Source organism: Saccostrea cucullata, unplaced genomic scaffold (genome assembly GCF_032062105.1).
Source record: "Saccostrea cucullata isolate Sc308-1 unplaced genomic scaffold, CSIRO_AGI_Scuc_v1 ctg3874, whole genome shotgun sequence".
In the NCBI taxonomy this organism is placed as follows: domain Eukaryota; kingdom Metazoa; phylum Mollusca; class Bivalvia; order Ostreida; family Ostreidae; genus Saccostrea; species Saccostrea cuccullata.
The window spans coordinates 1-16,079 of NW_026931980.1; the positions used below are offsets into that span (position 1 = coordinate 1).

The 16,079-nt window shown below is 30.8% G+C and overlaps 1 protein-coding gene and 1 long non-coding RNA gene across 2 annotated transcripts; one reads left to right on the forward strand and one right to left on the reverse strand.

Annotated features, from left to right (window-relative positions):
• The first annotated feature begins 261 nt into the window (after positions 1 to 261).
• On the forward strand, positions 262 to 1,553 carry LOC134234184 (uncharacterized). The gene is made up of 3 exons (XR_009985133.1): positions 262 to 713; positions 922 to 1,123; positions 1,440 to 1,553. It is a non-coding gene; the product is annotated as an uncharacterized LOC134234184 (long non-coding RNA).
• A 3,860-nt stretch (positions 1,554 to 5,413) lies between these two features.
• Positions 5,414 to 10,655, reverse strand: LOC134234185 (uncharacterized). The gene is made up of 7 exons (XM_062716241.1): positions 10,563 to 10,655; positions 10,315 to 10,384; positions 8,238 to 8,311; positions 7,899 to 8,099; positions 6,054 to 6,137; positions 5,864 to 5,962; positions 5,414 to 5,675 (listed from the first exon to the last, which is right to left on the reverse strand). The coding sequence occupies exons 1-7, from the start codon at positions 10,573 to 10,575 to the stop codon at positions 5,668 to 5,670; spliced, it is 549 nt and encodes a 182-aa protein (XP_062572225.1). The 5' UTR covers positions 10,576 to 10,655; the 3' UTR covers positions 5,414 to 5,667.
• Between the last annotated feature and the right edge of the window lie 5,424 nt (positions 10,656 to 16,079).

Genomic DNA, 16,079 nt, shown 5'->3' on the forward strand with positions numbered 1-16,079 from the left:
ATAAACTGTAAACTGTAAACATAAATAAGGTAAGAAAACCAGCACAATCACGTGTCGCCAATCAACGCCGAAACCATAGCCAAAATATTGTTTATGTGTGTATGATAATTTTTTTCCTGAAATACAGCTGTGCAGTGCAGACAATTAAGAAATTATAAAAGTACTAACAGGCAATTTGTAAAAAATGTTTTATGTTTTACTTTTTTCAAGTACTCTGATTTTTAATACAGAATTATTTGATATTCATAACCCCCTCCCCCCTCTTTCTCCATTTTTGGGATATCCATGCCCAATTTTAGCTTTAATGCAATAAAAATGTATTGAAATATGTATATTCACTCTAATTTTCCAAGCAAGGGTCCCACAGTGCGTTATCTAAGCATACGTTAAAATATGCGTTGTCAGTTGACACAATACTAGTTCTAACAACAGAATAACTTATCAAGTGGAGGCCATTTTCAATTTGCATTTTTTAAAATCTTATTTTAATATCCCTATAGAGTATGACTGAGGTGATTGATATAGATGGCTGTGTTGTAAGTGATTTATTCTCTAACTGACACAATACGATAATTACATTTATTGATCATTCATTGTCACATGAATGCACTTTAGGAAGACAGTTGAAATCCAGGATGTGCAAAGTATGTGTAAATAATATACTTTGAACAGTGACGTGCTATGATTTATCATCACCTGTTATGATTGAAGAGGTTTGTGTTTGGTCTGTTCCTAATTTGTATTGTTTTAATGAACTTTTAAGTCTGATACACTATTCGTTATCTACATATTTCTATCATCTTTTGAAAAATGGAGTTTTAAAAGTGATATTATTTTACTAAAAATACCGGAAGTATTTTTTTTACCCAGATTATATTAAAAAGTGTGGCAATAAATTCATATTATTTCCCTCTATGACAGAACCCAAGTAGATCTGAAGAAAAAGTAACTTTCCTGACAGGTATTGAAACTGACAGTTTTTTTTTCAAAATTATTGTTTGATACACGGTTACAGATTTAGTTCTAAAAACATTAAGTAGATGATGTCAGGAAACTTAAGATTTAACGCGCAAGATAAATAACGTCATTTTTCTGCGTACTACGTCATTAGTTTCAAAGAGAGGTGTCGCCCGCGTGGCACAGTGGTTAGAGCGTCTGCTCTAGAGTCGCGAAGTAAGGAGTCAATCCTTACGTCGTGGGTTCGAATCCCACGACGGGACGTGGAGACCGGTCCTTCGGATGAGACCGTATAAACCGAGGCCCCGTGTCGCAGTAGGTGCTGGCACGAAAAAGATCCCTCACTGCTCAAAGGCCCTAAGTGCCGAGCACAGGACAAAATTTGTAGCCCTCCACCGGCAAGTGGTGGCGTCTCCATATGAGTGAAAAATTCTCGAGAGGGACGTTAAACAACATACAATCAATCAATCAATCAAAGAGAGGTGGTATGGATTCAGAAAACCACACTGTGGTGATACGGAAGGTTAGATCATGACGTAACCTTATTGCATTAAATCAACAGTAAAATTGACTGATAGACAGTTGTGTATATGATATTATTATATAGTCTATTTATAGTCCCTAAATAATCTATACAAACACAAACAGTTCATAACACTACATATTCACCGGATTTTAGGCCGTATTCACCGGAGGGTCTATGGGCGTGCAACGGCATTGTGATGTCACAATCAAAACATTGGACAACGTTGTAAACAATGGTTGCAACGATCGCAGCGAGCTACGTATTTGAGCAGGAAAACAATTATTCAAACCAATTTCAGGATTATTTTTTGATCGAATTGATCAAAAGAAAACCCCTACAGTATGGTCCGTGCTCAGTGTTGAGTACAGAGTATTACAAGTTGAATACACCGTGAAACGAAAACTGTTTTTGTGAACAGGGCACGAGGTCTGTTATTGTTAATGCTTACGATTAATCAGGTGTGTTCAATTGTTTAAGTCTGCACACACCATTGAGCACAAGGTGACAATGTACTGTGAGGGGGTTTTGCGTTCGAACATTTATTACCTAAATTTTATAGATTATAGATTTAAATTTTTTTTTATTAATACACAACAAGATTGCCACAAAAATTCAACGTTTCAATAACTTCGACATTGAATGAAATTCTTATCACATTTTCGTGCGAAATACAAATGCAATATACATGCATAGGTCGTTATAACATACAGAAATTTTAAGAAAATATTAACTTTAGATCTATGTATATGCACCTTTAAAGGTTTGGCCTCAATTAATTATTGCTTCAGCGAGTATCGCAACTTATTATATTTACTCTTAATTTGGCGCAATAATTAATTTTATTAACCAAAGCAGCTGCAACAATAAAAGGGATATCGGCAAAGTTTCAACTGATTAAAAAAACAACAACAACAACAAATTTAAATGTTTACCATAAATAATTAGAGCAATTGAAAGTATCAGAAAAAAAATGTACATCATTTGTTGATTTACAAAGGAGAAAAAAACCTCAAAATATTTCATAATGTAATCAAGGCTCGTGCCTTGTTTTTGTTTACATACTTTTAAGCACAAATATTCGCGGGGGATTTAGTTTCGTTTATTTCGTTAAAGATAAGATTTTTATAATAAAACGAGATTCAGCAAATTACTGGCTTATCGTATTAAGAATTAATTTCTTGATCAAAAAAAGCTTTTTTGAACGAAGATATACTTGTATATTTAACCAATGTAAACAAAACAAGACACAACATAGGTTAGAACCTCTTTATCTATCATGTATCTCAACAACTATAATTCAAACTTTTGAAGATCATTAAAAATACTTTAGTTAAGTATTTGTAAACATAAAAAAATAGATAAAAAATTGTAAACAATTTAGTTGAAACTGTTTCCACGTCCCTTAACATGTAATGATGTTTATTTCATTAGGCGGAAGTGTTTTAGAAACAGTTTCTACATCTAATATAAACTAATGAAATTAATGTCCGCCTTGTTCTCTTTATTTTTAACATATTAAACATTTATATTAAATACTTTTAAAAGTTTGTATTACATATAGTATTTTTCAGACAGCTTTTAGTTCGATTATGCCAAGAACTGATTTTTTTACGAGCTTCCCTATAATTGTTTTACTATTTAACTTTTCTCCTTCTTCTCTGATTTGTTATGGTTTGCAATTCTGGTATCTGAGCCATCTGAGATTGAATCCGCAAAAATATGCATTTCTAATGATTTATATTTAATGATATAAAATTTGGATTTATTTCTAATCATCAGGATTTCCTTGCCCACATAAGGAAATTTCCCTGTATATGAAAAAAAAAATTGAGAATTTATACTATTATGTAATATAGAATTTAAACTGTTTTCTTGTATGGTTGATAATCTCTACTTAATCAAATCTTCAGCTGCACATATTGGGTAAAAGTATTGATTGAAATAAATGTATATACTTGTTTACGTACTAGGTGTTTATAGTAATATATACATCATACGCATTTAAAACCCAAGCATGACACAGATTTGCAAAAACCCAAGGTCCCTTTCAGTTGGTCACTCCTACTGAAATTTGATCAGCATTTTTGCACCAATTTCTGATAAAAACATATTCTGTATCCAAATAAAAAACATCAACAAATCATGTTTTTTTCCAATTCTTAAATGAGTTTCTAATTGGATTGTACATGTTTTTTTTTTCTTTTGTTTAAATTAATATGTATCTATCTTGTAAAATAACATTCTTGTCAATTGGTCATTTTTTCCCAAGAAAGTTGTGAAATAGCGTTCTTCATAGAAAACTCAACACATGTTCAATGACATTTTGTGCAGTTTCCTTGGCTCTATTTCCTTTAAGTAGACATTAAGTCACCACATGAAGATATATACAGCTGTAATATTATGCAATAAAATTACTTTTTATGATGAAATAATCATTGGCAGCAAAACACATTCATTTTCGACAAATATGTATTTTTTTATTGACCAAGAGTTAAAAAAACATACCAAGAAAATAAATAAAATAGATTATTGGAGGGTGAATACATTATTTCAAATATTTGGAATGATATCAAAAAATTGTGGCACTCTAGTTCTTGATCGAGTATCCTCGGCTTCTATGCAAAACTGCTAATTTAACTAAAGTCTTTGCTAAGTGAAACTACGATCTTTAATTTAATGATTTGTCTTCGTGCTTGACGATAGGATAATAGCTTCTAAGCTAATGATGTAATATTTTTGAAGTTCAGACAGAGTAAAAAAATTTTGTTTCATGTATATAGTTAACCCCCTTTTCTTGTCATCACATTTTAGTTTTATATCCTCATCCTTGAACATATTTTATTGAATTCATTCTGTGAAATCAAATTAAAGAATTAAGGAAAAAATATATATTATTTCTAAATTATTTTGATTTAATAACATGTATGTACACTTAAAGATAACAATGATGTATGTACACTTAAAGATAACAATGATCTTTTTTCATTTGACAACAACATTTGCACGATATTCAAAATTTCATCATAAAGTGCATGAAATTATATTCTATGGAGGATCATTAAGATATCATTCATTTTATTCTGTCATAAACATAAATCTGACACGTCCTCGTTATTTAGTAACTGTAGTATAAGAAATACGTATATGAAGATAACGAACAGTAATCAAGTTGAAAAGACCATAAAACAATACAAAACAGGAACAGAGAAAACACTGACCTCCAAAACATCAGAGGTATAATAAAGTAAATATTGCCTAAAGAGGATATTAATTTCAAAATTTTGACCTGAGAAAATATCTGTGTAAAATGTACTTATTTGTAAAATAAGTACTTCATAATAATAATCATATCAACAAATTTAAAAAAAAAAACAAAAAAATATTTCAATATATACATGAAGAACATATTTTTCTGACATGAACGTGATAAGGAGAAGATGCGATTGTGAAGCACTGATGCCCCCGTATGTCAGGATAAAGGGAGCGTTGAACTTTCTTTCTCAAATTCAAGTCAAATTCCAAGGTCAAAGTCAAAAGATCAAAATTGCTGCAGGTATCCAAACGGTCTTGTAATAAGGAATTAACCTTTGAAATATGAAAGATCTAGTTTTTTTTTACTGTTCAAAAGTTATGGCCGAAGTTGAAGATTTTTTGAAATTAGGTTAGACTCTAAGGTCAACGTCAAAAGATCCAAAACATTTATACTCATTGAAGGGCTTGTCAAAATAAATACCCAGATAAGCTTGGTTTGGAAGCCCTAGTACCAACTGTTCCAAAATCATGACCAAGATGTTGGGTAATTTTGTGTAAAAGTGGGTTAAACTCTAAGGCCAAGAGGTCACATTTGGTCAAATTTGGCCTTATCAAAATTAAGGAACGCATCTGTGAAATATAAAAATCATACCTTTCTCACTCAAAAGTTATGGACAAACAGACAAAAACAGACGGATGGATGGACAGGACAAAAATTAAATATCCCCGAATCTTCGATGATAGATCTATAAAATATAAATTTTAAGACTTAATAAAGATGGTATGTTTTTCTAACTAGATAATTTAAATTGGTTGCTGTGAAGAGATTCTGTATAGATTCACACTTCCATCCTTCATTTCAAACTCTATAAATACTGCCTGGAACATTGTCATGCAGACAAGGTATAATTGTAGATTCAGTGTGATATCAACTAGTTTTCTGCAAAATTCACATGAAAAGTATTTTAAAAATATTACTTAACTCTATAACGCTGTTTTCAACTTTAAGTACATGTAATTAATCATTTATCTATATAAATGTAATTAGTACATGCAGAAAAGAATTTTTGTTTTGAAATGCAATTAGTAGCTGTCATATTATATACAGGTTTCAGATTAACAAAATACCTGTCAATGAGAAATATTCAAGGGTTGATCCTAACACCATGACAATAATCAGATGGTAAATGTTAAGGATAACATTTTTGTCAGAACCATTCCCGATCACTAAAAAATGAAGAAAAAATCCCTTATTAGAAATGTCCTCCCAATGACTCATTCAACATAAAATAATTTTTCTTGACATTTTAATACTAACATGGACAGGTCTGTGTCTCCATGACTTGTTTCCTTTCTTTTTGTCCTAAAAGACAACGTCCAATTATGCAACTTTGCAGTGACCCTGAAATGAAATAATTGAATATAGACATATAAATCTATAGGTCTTATTATTGTATATTGTAAATGTATTATATTTGGCGTTTACGATATTTGGTGGAAATTGAATTTTCAACAAGTTTTGATTTAGCGCTTTTTGCATGTGCGTTACATAAATCTTTATACACAAAGCCTTTAGCGATGTACTTGATTTAGCGGGGGCTGCTTACCGCGAAAGGTGCTAAAACGAATACACAGCCAAATGTAATATGTTTACAGTATATACAAGGGTTGTCTCAAAAAGTCATAGACAATGTTATAATTCCTTTTTTAACACGCAAGCAATACTAACCAAATTTTACATCTTAGACATAATACATCCAATGTTCTTTAGAATTGTGAATTTTTAAATATATATCTTTCATATTAATTATATTGGGACGATTTATACGAAGGCCGATATGGTCTGTCGGCGCACGACCAAAATTCGGAATAATTTAAGCATATAACTATTACATATGTTTTTATTTCTTTGATACTATGTGAAAGATTGAACTAAAATTCAAATCACTGAAACCAGAATCGAAATCTTAATAATATGTCAAAATTTCATATAAATAGCATTAGAAACAGACGACTAGTGTCATGATTTTCAAAGTATTTTTCGAATTGAGATTTATGAAAATGACGTCGTTGAACGCGTACCCGGCGCACGGAAATGTAATAAATTGTGTTTGGTATGTTTTATATTCTTCAGAGACGGGGGAAAAGAGTACAGAAAGGACATTACACACTATATTTTAATAGAAAAATTGTTTTTTTAATAGCACGAGATTCAAACATAGTTTTAATTTCCTCTATATCGAAAAAAATAGTTATTGCATGTAAAGTAGAGCATTGATTGTTTAACGCAGACACTTGGGATCGATCTGAACCATGAACTTCGTCAAACAAGGTGCATTCTCTGCTGCCTAATTACAGCCTAAAATGTAAGGTGATCGTTCAACTAATATAATTTTGGCTAAAATTTGAATCTGCATATTAAGAAAACGGACAGTAGTGAATTTAAATTAGTTTCTTAGTTAAGAGTGGTTTTCCACTATGAACGAAATATTCATTTGGATGTTAATAGCCACATGTGAAGCAAAAAAAGGGACCATGACGTTATGAGAGACGTTAATTACGATTGCTTTCGTGCGCCGATGAACACTTACATGGTTTTCTTTATTTTTCCATAGTTTTCTTATTAAATGAGGTATCGTCATGACACTTAAAATACATGATCATAAAATTTTATTTTTTGCTATGAAAAGAAATTTGATTTAGCAAAGAGGAAATAAACTATGTTCACTGTCTACGACTTTTTGGGACAACCCTCGTATATATTTCATATGGAAAAATTAATTATCTAAGAATGCCTTAACATTTCTTACATTTTAATTTCAGATTTATTTTTATTTTGCGAAACATTTTTCATTATTTTAAAACCAACATTAATTTTTTATGTGGAGTTTACACAGAGGACACAAGAGGGTGCGGAAGAAGGACACTTTTTCGCGTTTTTCCAATTTAGCTGTATTTTCATGAGAAAATTCGGAAATTGACATTTCTGTGACCTCTGTGTATCCCCTAACATAGAATATACTCAATTTGTGGTAGGAAAAAAGCTGGTTTTTATTTATAAACTGTTGCATCATTTTAAAAGCAAAATCATTGGTAGCGTTGGGATCTTAGTCTATCTTTTCCTTTATTACTTTTTTGTTATGCAAAAATTGTAGAAACTTACCTAATGTGTTTTGATCAATTTTGCAATCAATATTGATATCTTTAGATGAATAAGAACATTGTGTGTTCTTCTTATGTTCCAATTTCAACACAGTATCAACAGTGTATTTGATTTGTACTCTCACATAATTGTCCGGTGCTTCAGAGTTTATTATTGAACATTCTGGGGAACATTTCTCCAGATTGCTTAACGAAGTATTCACTGTTAATAAGAAAAACCATGAGAAATAATCCCCGAAAATATCCATATATTTTTATATTTTATCATTACTTTTTCGTATTAATAACAATATAATGAAAAATTTTAAAGATTTTGGGTTAACAACTACATGTAATTTACCTGACAAACTGGACAAGCAAGTCGAATTATTAATTAATTTATGGTATAGGTCTGTTGCTTTGCGGATACAATCCCTAAAATAAAAAAATGCAATAATAAAACTGTTTATTTTCAAGACAAAAAATTCGTCAACGCCGAAACATTAGCCCCCCCCCTAAAAAAAATTGTTTATGTGTGTAATATGAATTTTCCCTGAAATATAGCTGTGTAGTGCAAACACGTAAGTAATAATGAAATTACTAAACATCAAAAAATTATTAAATTTTGTTTTATACTTTAGTTTGTATGAAATCCTCTAATATATAGCAAAGAATTATTACAGTGTGATATTAATTAAGCCCCCACACCATTCCTTAGATTTTGGATATCCATAACCAATGTATACGTTTATTAAATCAAAAATGTATTCAAATATGTATATACACAATAATATTTACATTCAGTGTAATTTTCTTTCTTTAAGAAATCCATTAGAAAACCACGACGTTCAAATTTCTATAACACACACGAAACCTTGTCACAGATCAGTAGAATACACAGTAGAAACTATACATGCATTTTTAATATTTACGAACGTTCATTGTTTTAACTCAATTTCATTAAAAAAATACCTTTTTAAAAATCAACGTAAAATACAACAAATGTGCATTAAAAATGAATTTGTCATTTTTCCCTCCAAATGTTTATTTGCGTTATTTAACTTTCCAACGTCACAAACGGTTTCCAACGTCACAAACGGCTATTACGTTTATAAAGCACACCAATACGAAAGGCGCTAAATTCACATTGAACATGAACGAAATAATAAAAATAAAAGTATGATAAAGGAAATTAGAGAATGTAAATACATGTATAAGCATTAAATTTATGTTTTAGGATATCTTCGGTGTGTTTCAGGACCGAAGACATCCCAAAATATGAATTCATTGCTAAAACAAACCAAGCAAGGGTCCCACTCTAAGTTATCAAGGCATATATTTTTCTTGGTAGAAGAATAAAAAATGTGTTGTCAGTCGACACGGCTCTAGATTTGACAACAGAATAATCTTATAAGCGAAGGACATTTTAAATTTGCAATCCTTTCTCTTCTTTTTTATCTCACTATAGGTAAATACCACGGTGCTCTCTCTCTCTATACATGTATGTGCTATATGTTACTGTTATATGCGCTCTAAACGAAACAATACGATAACTGCTGATCATTATCACTCATCGTCACATGAATGTACGTTAGGAAAACAGTTGATCTCCAGGATGTGAAAAGTACACCCCGTGCCTTTGTGTAAATATCATACTTTACGGGGTAAAATGCTTTTTCACCACCTCTGATGATTTTAGAGGTTTGTGTTTGCTCTGCCTAATTAATGATTATCAAACATGGGAACCAAAAAAATAAATCCTTTTCGATGAAACAATTTTAATTACATACCAACTAAATATCGATTCTCAAAATTATCGTTATCATTTTTCCTCTGGTAACAATTACTGATACAATGAAAGTTTATTTAGATTTTTTGTGTTATGGAAGAAATAGATTCCTATTTATTACCTTCGTTATCTCCCTAATAGTATCAAAAGTGTGTTGTCTAACTTTTTTAAGGCAACAAGTTTTAAAAGCGTTATTTTAAAAGATATTTGGAGACTAAAGTAATCTTTGGCAATTTTCTCCTTGTCATTTTGCCGAGTTCTTTATATTTTATATTATTCAGATCCTTTTTCATACGGCTGTAAGTCTATTTTACTTATTTCTCCATAAATGCATTTTATACATCTCTCGGAAACAGGAAAATTACTTTCCCTTCTTATCGGTTTCCTGACATAAGTTTCTTTTAAAAAAATAAATTCCTGAATTTTACTTTATTGTCGCATTAAGTCATGACAAATGTTTAAAAAATTTTTATATTTGTATAAAAAGAAACTTTTACGAGGATTTTCTGTTTATCGAAAGTAATAATTCACATACAAAATAAAACGAATACAAAATGTTAGGTTATTTCCTCAGAAATTAATATAGAATTTTAATATTCAATACACTCTTATATTTCTTCATTAAATTAATGTGCAATTTACTACTTACGTTTCTCCATTGCATCCCTTATGATAGAGTAGAACATACACATATAAGGCGGAAATGAACTTCAACACAGCTAACAAAGACACAATTAATAAAAATACTACGTATTTACAGGAAATATACAAAAAATATATATATATCCTTTAATCTCTTTTTCTTCCGTTCTATAAACTACATGTCAAAGTTTGTCATGAACGATGTAACTCTAAATTAATGATTTAATTTAATTTAATCAGCATTATTTAACTTACTGCTTTTTATCATCCTCTATATAAATAGGTAGGAGGGATTAGTCCTTGATGTATGCTGTAGTGTTGTTGATGTTGAAAAGGAAGAAAGTTTAAACTATAAATATGATATATTGTAGTAATAGTGTTCATTCGCATGGGTTTAAAAAAAATCCATGCACTTTTTCTAAATCCGGGAAAATCAATTTTGACACTTGTTCACATAAAGATATACTTGTCATATTTGAAATTTTTCAAAAAAAGAGTTTTAGAAAATTAAAAGTAAAAAAAAAAAGAAAGACAGTTTTGAACACAGAGAATTCTTATGTTTAATATTCAAAAGATTTGGTTCGTTGATTTCTCCTGAATAAATTAACAAACTAAATGAGTTTAATTCAATAAAAATTAATCTACGAAAATATATTTGAAGGGAAAGTGACTAGTAAACGGAGTAAATTCAGTTTGTTTCACAATTTATATGTTTGTCGAACATCTAAATGCAGATAGAAAAATTACAGCAAAAGCTACATATAATTTTTTAAATCTTTTCAATCATCTGATATTCAAAATTATTATTTTCAGTCAGAAGTTCCCAACATTTTCCATTTCAGTTACTATGGAAACAAATCCTAAAATGTTATTCTCCAAGTGTTTTCAAAACATTGTCTTAAATAACTTAGGAGACTCATGTTCAGAAATTTCTGACCACTCTTTATTAAGTTTCGCGGGATACTTGAGACTTTTTTTGTATTATATCTAGCTTTTTAGAACGTCCAAAAAGCAAATCTCTTTTTAAATTTAAAGTTGCAGTTAAATGCCACCTGCATGCGTTGGTGTCTACGTCTTTCGCTCTTCCTTTCAATCAAGCCCCGTGGGAATCTGGGTTAGAATTGGTCCTCAGTACCCCCTTGCTTGTCGTAAAAGGCGACTAAATCGGGTGGTCCTTCGGATGAGACCATATAAACCAAGGCCCCGTGTCACTGCAGGTGTGGCACGGTAAAGATCCCTGCCTGCTCAAAGGACGTAAGTGCCGAGCATAGGTCTTAATTTGCATCCCTTCACCGGCAATGGTGACGTCTCAATATCAGTAAAATATTCTGGAGAGGGACGTTAAACAGTATACAATCAATCAATCAATCCTTTGAATCAATCTTGCAAACTTTAACCGACTCTAAACATCACTTGATTTCAAATACTGAAATCCTCTATGCAGACAAACTCAATTCAAATTTAAGATTTCTAAATACACTTGATACACTTGCCAGCCTTGTTACTCTCTAGAATTTTCTTAAACTCAAATCTGACTTTCGTGAGATTTTCTTAATATATAGTTAACTTCATGTCGATATTGTTCTCATCTCATCTTAATTTTTTTTTTTGGGGGGGGGGGGGGGGGGGCAGGATTTAACTGCATTTCATCTTTACATTATAATTTTATTCAAACTCTTTAATTATTTTTAATATATGAAACTAGACGATGACAATTTTTGATCTGGATATTTTGCATTATCACACCCTATACAATATTTAGAATATCGTGCTTATAATACAACAACAAATTTACAACAAATTTTTGCTACAAGTTGTACTCCATTTTGACAACAGCTGAAATTATGACATCATAGATTATATCATTAGTTACTTCATGGTATATCCTGGTGTATTGTATTTTCGACCTATTTAGATGTTATTTATCAATTTATTGCAAATTTTACAGAATCTGAAAAAATAAGGGCTTAAAACGAAAGCATATGTGTCTGTTAATAAAACAATATAAGCCAAATTGAAGTTTTGTGTTTATTTTATTTGTATGTCATAATATTGGGAGGGTGCAGTTTTCCTCACAAAAATATTAGCGTCTTGTCTTTTCGACCTAAATAAAGTATGGAAACCCAGTCAGTATTGTTTTTAAGTATTAGCTTAATATTCAAAACAATAAAAAAAAACGACTCTCTGTCTTTCAAAAAAACATTGAATAGGTTGAGTATTTTGGTTACAAATATTTTTATTTGATGGTTAATCCCATCTGTCAGTAACTGTGCATTTTTTTAAAACTTCAATGAAATTACGTTGCATTTTTCAGTAAAAACCTGTAAGAAAATACCTATATCTAAGGACAAAAAAAATTTGTTTGATCCACCAATTCATTTATATATTCATGCGTCTATTTGACAGAGATCTTAATTTTCTTTCCGGGAAAACGTCTTTAAAAAATCTTGATAATTAGCCAATTCCAAATTTATTTAATCAACAGGTAAAATATGCATTTAGCAAAAAGTCTAGACTTTCTGACATCGGAATAAAACAATGGGGGAAAATCCGTTTAATGAATCATTTTGGCTATATTTACTATAGTTGTGTTTAAAAGATATTTTCCAAGTGTAGCAACCGAAAATAATGCTGTACCGCGCGGTATCTGCACGGGAAGTAGATCGGAAAAAATAGGTCGAAAATACAAGGGTCGAAAACAGGATACGAGACGATATTATAATTTTCCCGATACTTTGCAACATCATAATTTTAGATTAATATGCTAACGTATCGTATTTTGGTATCATGTTTGATATTTACATTATGCCCATTCAGATGTGTGGCATATTATGAAACACCCTGTAAATTCATGTAGATAAAAATAATGTTACATTATTAAAAACAAATAAAACAACGTAAGGACAGATTATACCAATGAAACATATGGAAATAACGAACAGTATTCAAGATCAAAAGTCTATAACACAATACAAATTAGGAGAAGAGCAAACACGGACCTCCAAAACTTTAGAGGTTGGATCAGGTGCCATCGAGGACAAACAATTTTTCTAAGGAGGAGACTTAATATCATGGCTCAGCTTTAGAAAAGTGGAAAAATTCTTTGAATTTTTCTCCTTAAAAATAAAGAAAGGGATCTCTGGATATGCTCACTCCTCCATGGTACCTGATCCCACTTCTGATGTTTTCATCTTGAATACTGTTCGTTTTCTCCATATTTTCCACTCCATATTTCCCCCAAAAAGTAATCAAAGGGAGTAATCATGATAAGATTGTGCAATCTCCATATAGAAAATTAAAAGTTTATACTTCATTCATTCTACGAAAATATGACCATTAAGATTTATTTCGAGTCGCTTACAAATACACCTTTCTAATATCTTGGCTATAAATTTTATGATCGATTTCAACCCTTAGTCTCAACATACACACATGGTTTTGTAAATATTTATCTTTTTATGTTTATGCAGTTTAAGTTTCGGTAGGAAAATAATATAATGTTGAAAAACGAATTCAACTTGAAAACTTCATGTCGCTTCATTTATTTACAATTTCAAGATTGAATTCTCAGCCGTAAAAGAGTTCCAAACAGATTGCAATAAATGTTTGAAAAAGTTTTTTTTCCTATATTAAAAGAAATCAAACAACTTCTCGCAAAGAAAAACATGGGTCTTCTTTCATGCAAAATACGAGGGCTGTTCAATAAATAATGTCCTGAACTATATGACATACATTGCAGATATCATATGACATTAAACTTGACTTTCTCTCATTATTGAATCTTTCATGAATTTATAACAGTTTATGTGACCACTTTTCATCACATAGTTTCATCGTGAGAAGCTGGGAAACAAGGGCTTTTCGAGACACTGCATTATAAATGAATGGTAAGGAATCAGTAAACTAGAGTGAAAATAAATGCTTCATTAAAGCTGCCGTAAAACCTGTTGAAAATCCCAATGAAATATTCACTGAAATATGTGTCATTTACAGCAACCAATGCCTGTTTTATAGACAAAAGAGCAGGTGGATTTCAATGATAAAAAATTATATAATGGGCATCAAAAATGGGTACCGTCCTTGCCGACAAAAATTATAACAACTTATGTACTGTTCGCCAAATTTCAACAAATAATATTTGATGATGTATGATTGAATTTAAGACACATAGCAAATTTGATAGACATCATATCGGGAGTAGTTTACACAGTTTTAAAAAAACGTTTGACGGTAAAAAAGCTTGGTACTCAAATGTCACCCTATATTTTGAAAAATGAGTGAAAATGACAGCGTATACAAAATTCTTAACAACTATTTTAAAATATCAGTAATTGTAGTTATCCACGTTTGTTTCATTTTCAAACAGATATTAGAACATGAATCTATTGCTTAAAACCCTAAAAACAAAATTTACCATAAGATGTACTTGATAAAAACAGCGAATGTCTGACGAGAGCACAGGTATGCAAGAGCACAAAGACAGATTTATATTTAATTTTCTTAAAAATTAGTGGTATTGTTGTTCAAATTCGTATTCGGAGAGACAGTTTCATTTCTGGAGGAGTCTAGAAAGCTATTTTTTTGCAAAAAAATCAAAAGGTTTATTAAAGGAAGGACCCAGAATCAGGAATCCACTACATTGAATTTCTTCGTGACAGCGTCCAAACCCGCATGCCCTGAAGAGTAAAGGGGTTTTCGGGATAAACAGAAAGTTAATGTTTTTTCACATTAACAATATTCGCCAGATCTTTGACCTTTTGACTTGTTTCTATTTCCAAACTTGAAAAAAAACACCTTTCAGAGAGAAGAAACAAGTCCGGGAAATCATTGGATCTGCCATTTTCCAGTATACTAAGGGACATACCCAAAAATGAGTTCTAAAAACAATCAGAAATTGGATAAAAAATGTTACGGAGTTGTATTTTGCTTAAATGAGATTAATAAGTAAAATCATGAAGACTAAATCATTGAAAAGTGTCTTTTGATTCTTTCTGAGCACCGAGGACATTATTTATTGAACAGCCCTCGTATTTGCATGTTGATAAAAATCCATTAACTTCCGAGACAATTTTGTTTTAGATTTCACGAATGGAATGCAGATTTATAAAGAACTGAAACTTATCTGAAAGTGAACACGGAACCTTATATCTTTGATTCTAGTAATAAGTTAACTATTTTAGACGATTACGTTTTCGAATAAACAAATTGATTTACAAAAAAATGTTGTCTCTCTTAAAAATTTAACTTGCGTAACGGTAATTCAGGAAAATTTTGCATTAATGGTATACATTTTTTGTTATTTTGGGAGCGAAATGCTTCATACTTTTTGGATACTTAAAACAAGCTTTGATTTTAACAATCACCTATGTAAGGGTCTGGACCCCCCCCCCTCCCTAGAATTTGCAAAGTTATAAAATTGTATGAAATAAACCAAGTTAAATTGATATGAGACACAAAACACTCCTAGAAATCATAGTCAACGACAATACGAGCTCCTCACGAAGTACAATGTAGGTTTTTCATGTTTTGGCGAGCTTTACAATTTTTTTAAAGTGTCAATAAATTTCTAGTTTGGGAATTTTTTTTGACCTTGGTTGAACCCCGTGAAAAAATTCCTTGATCTGCGCCTGTTTATGCAAGAAATTATAATACAAATGGTTAATGAGCAAATTCGTTCACTTTATCATAGACCTTTAGAAACGTTTCGAGAAAAAGGGTGACTGAATGAAGATTTAACAATTTTACCATAATTACTCAAGTCGCGTGTACTTT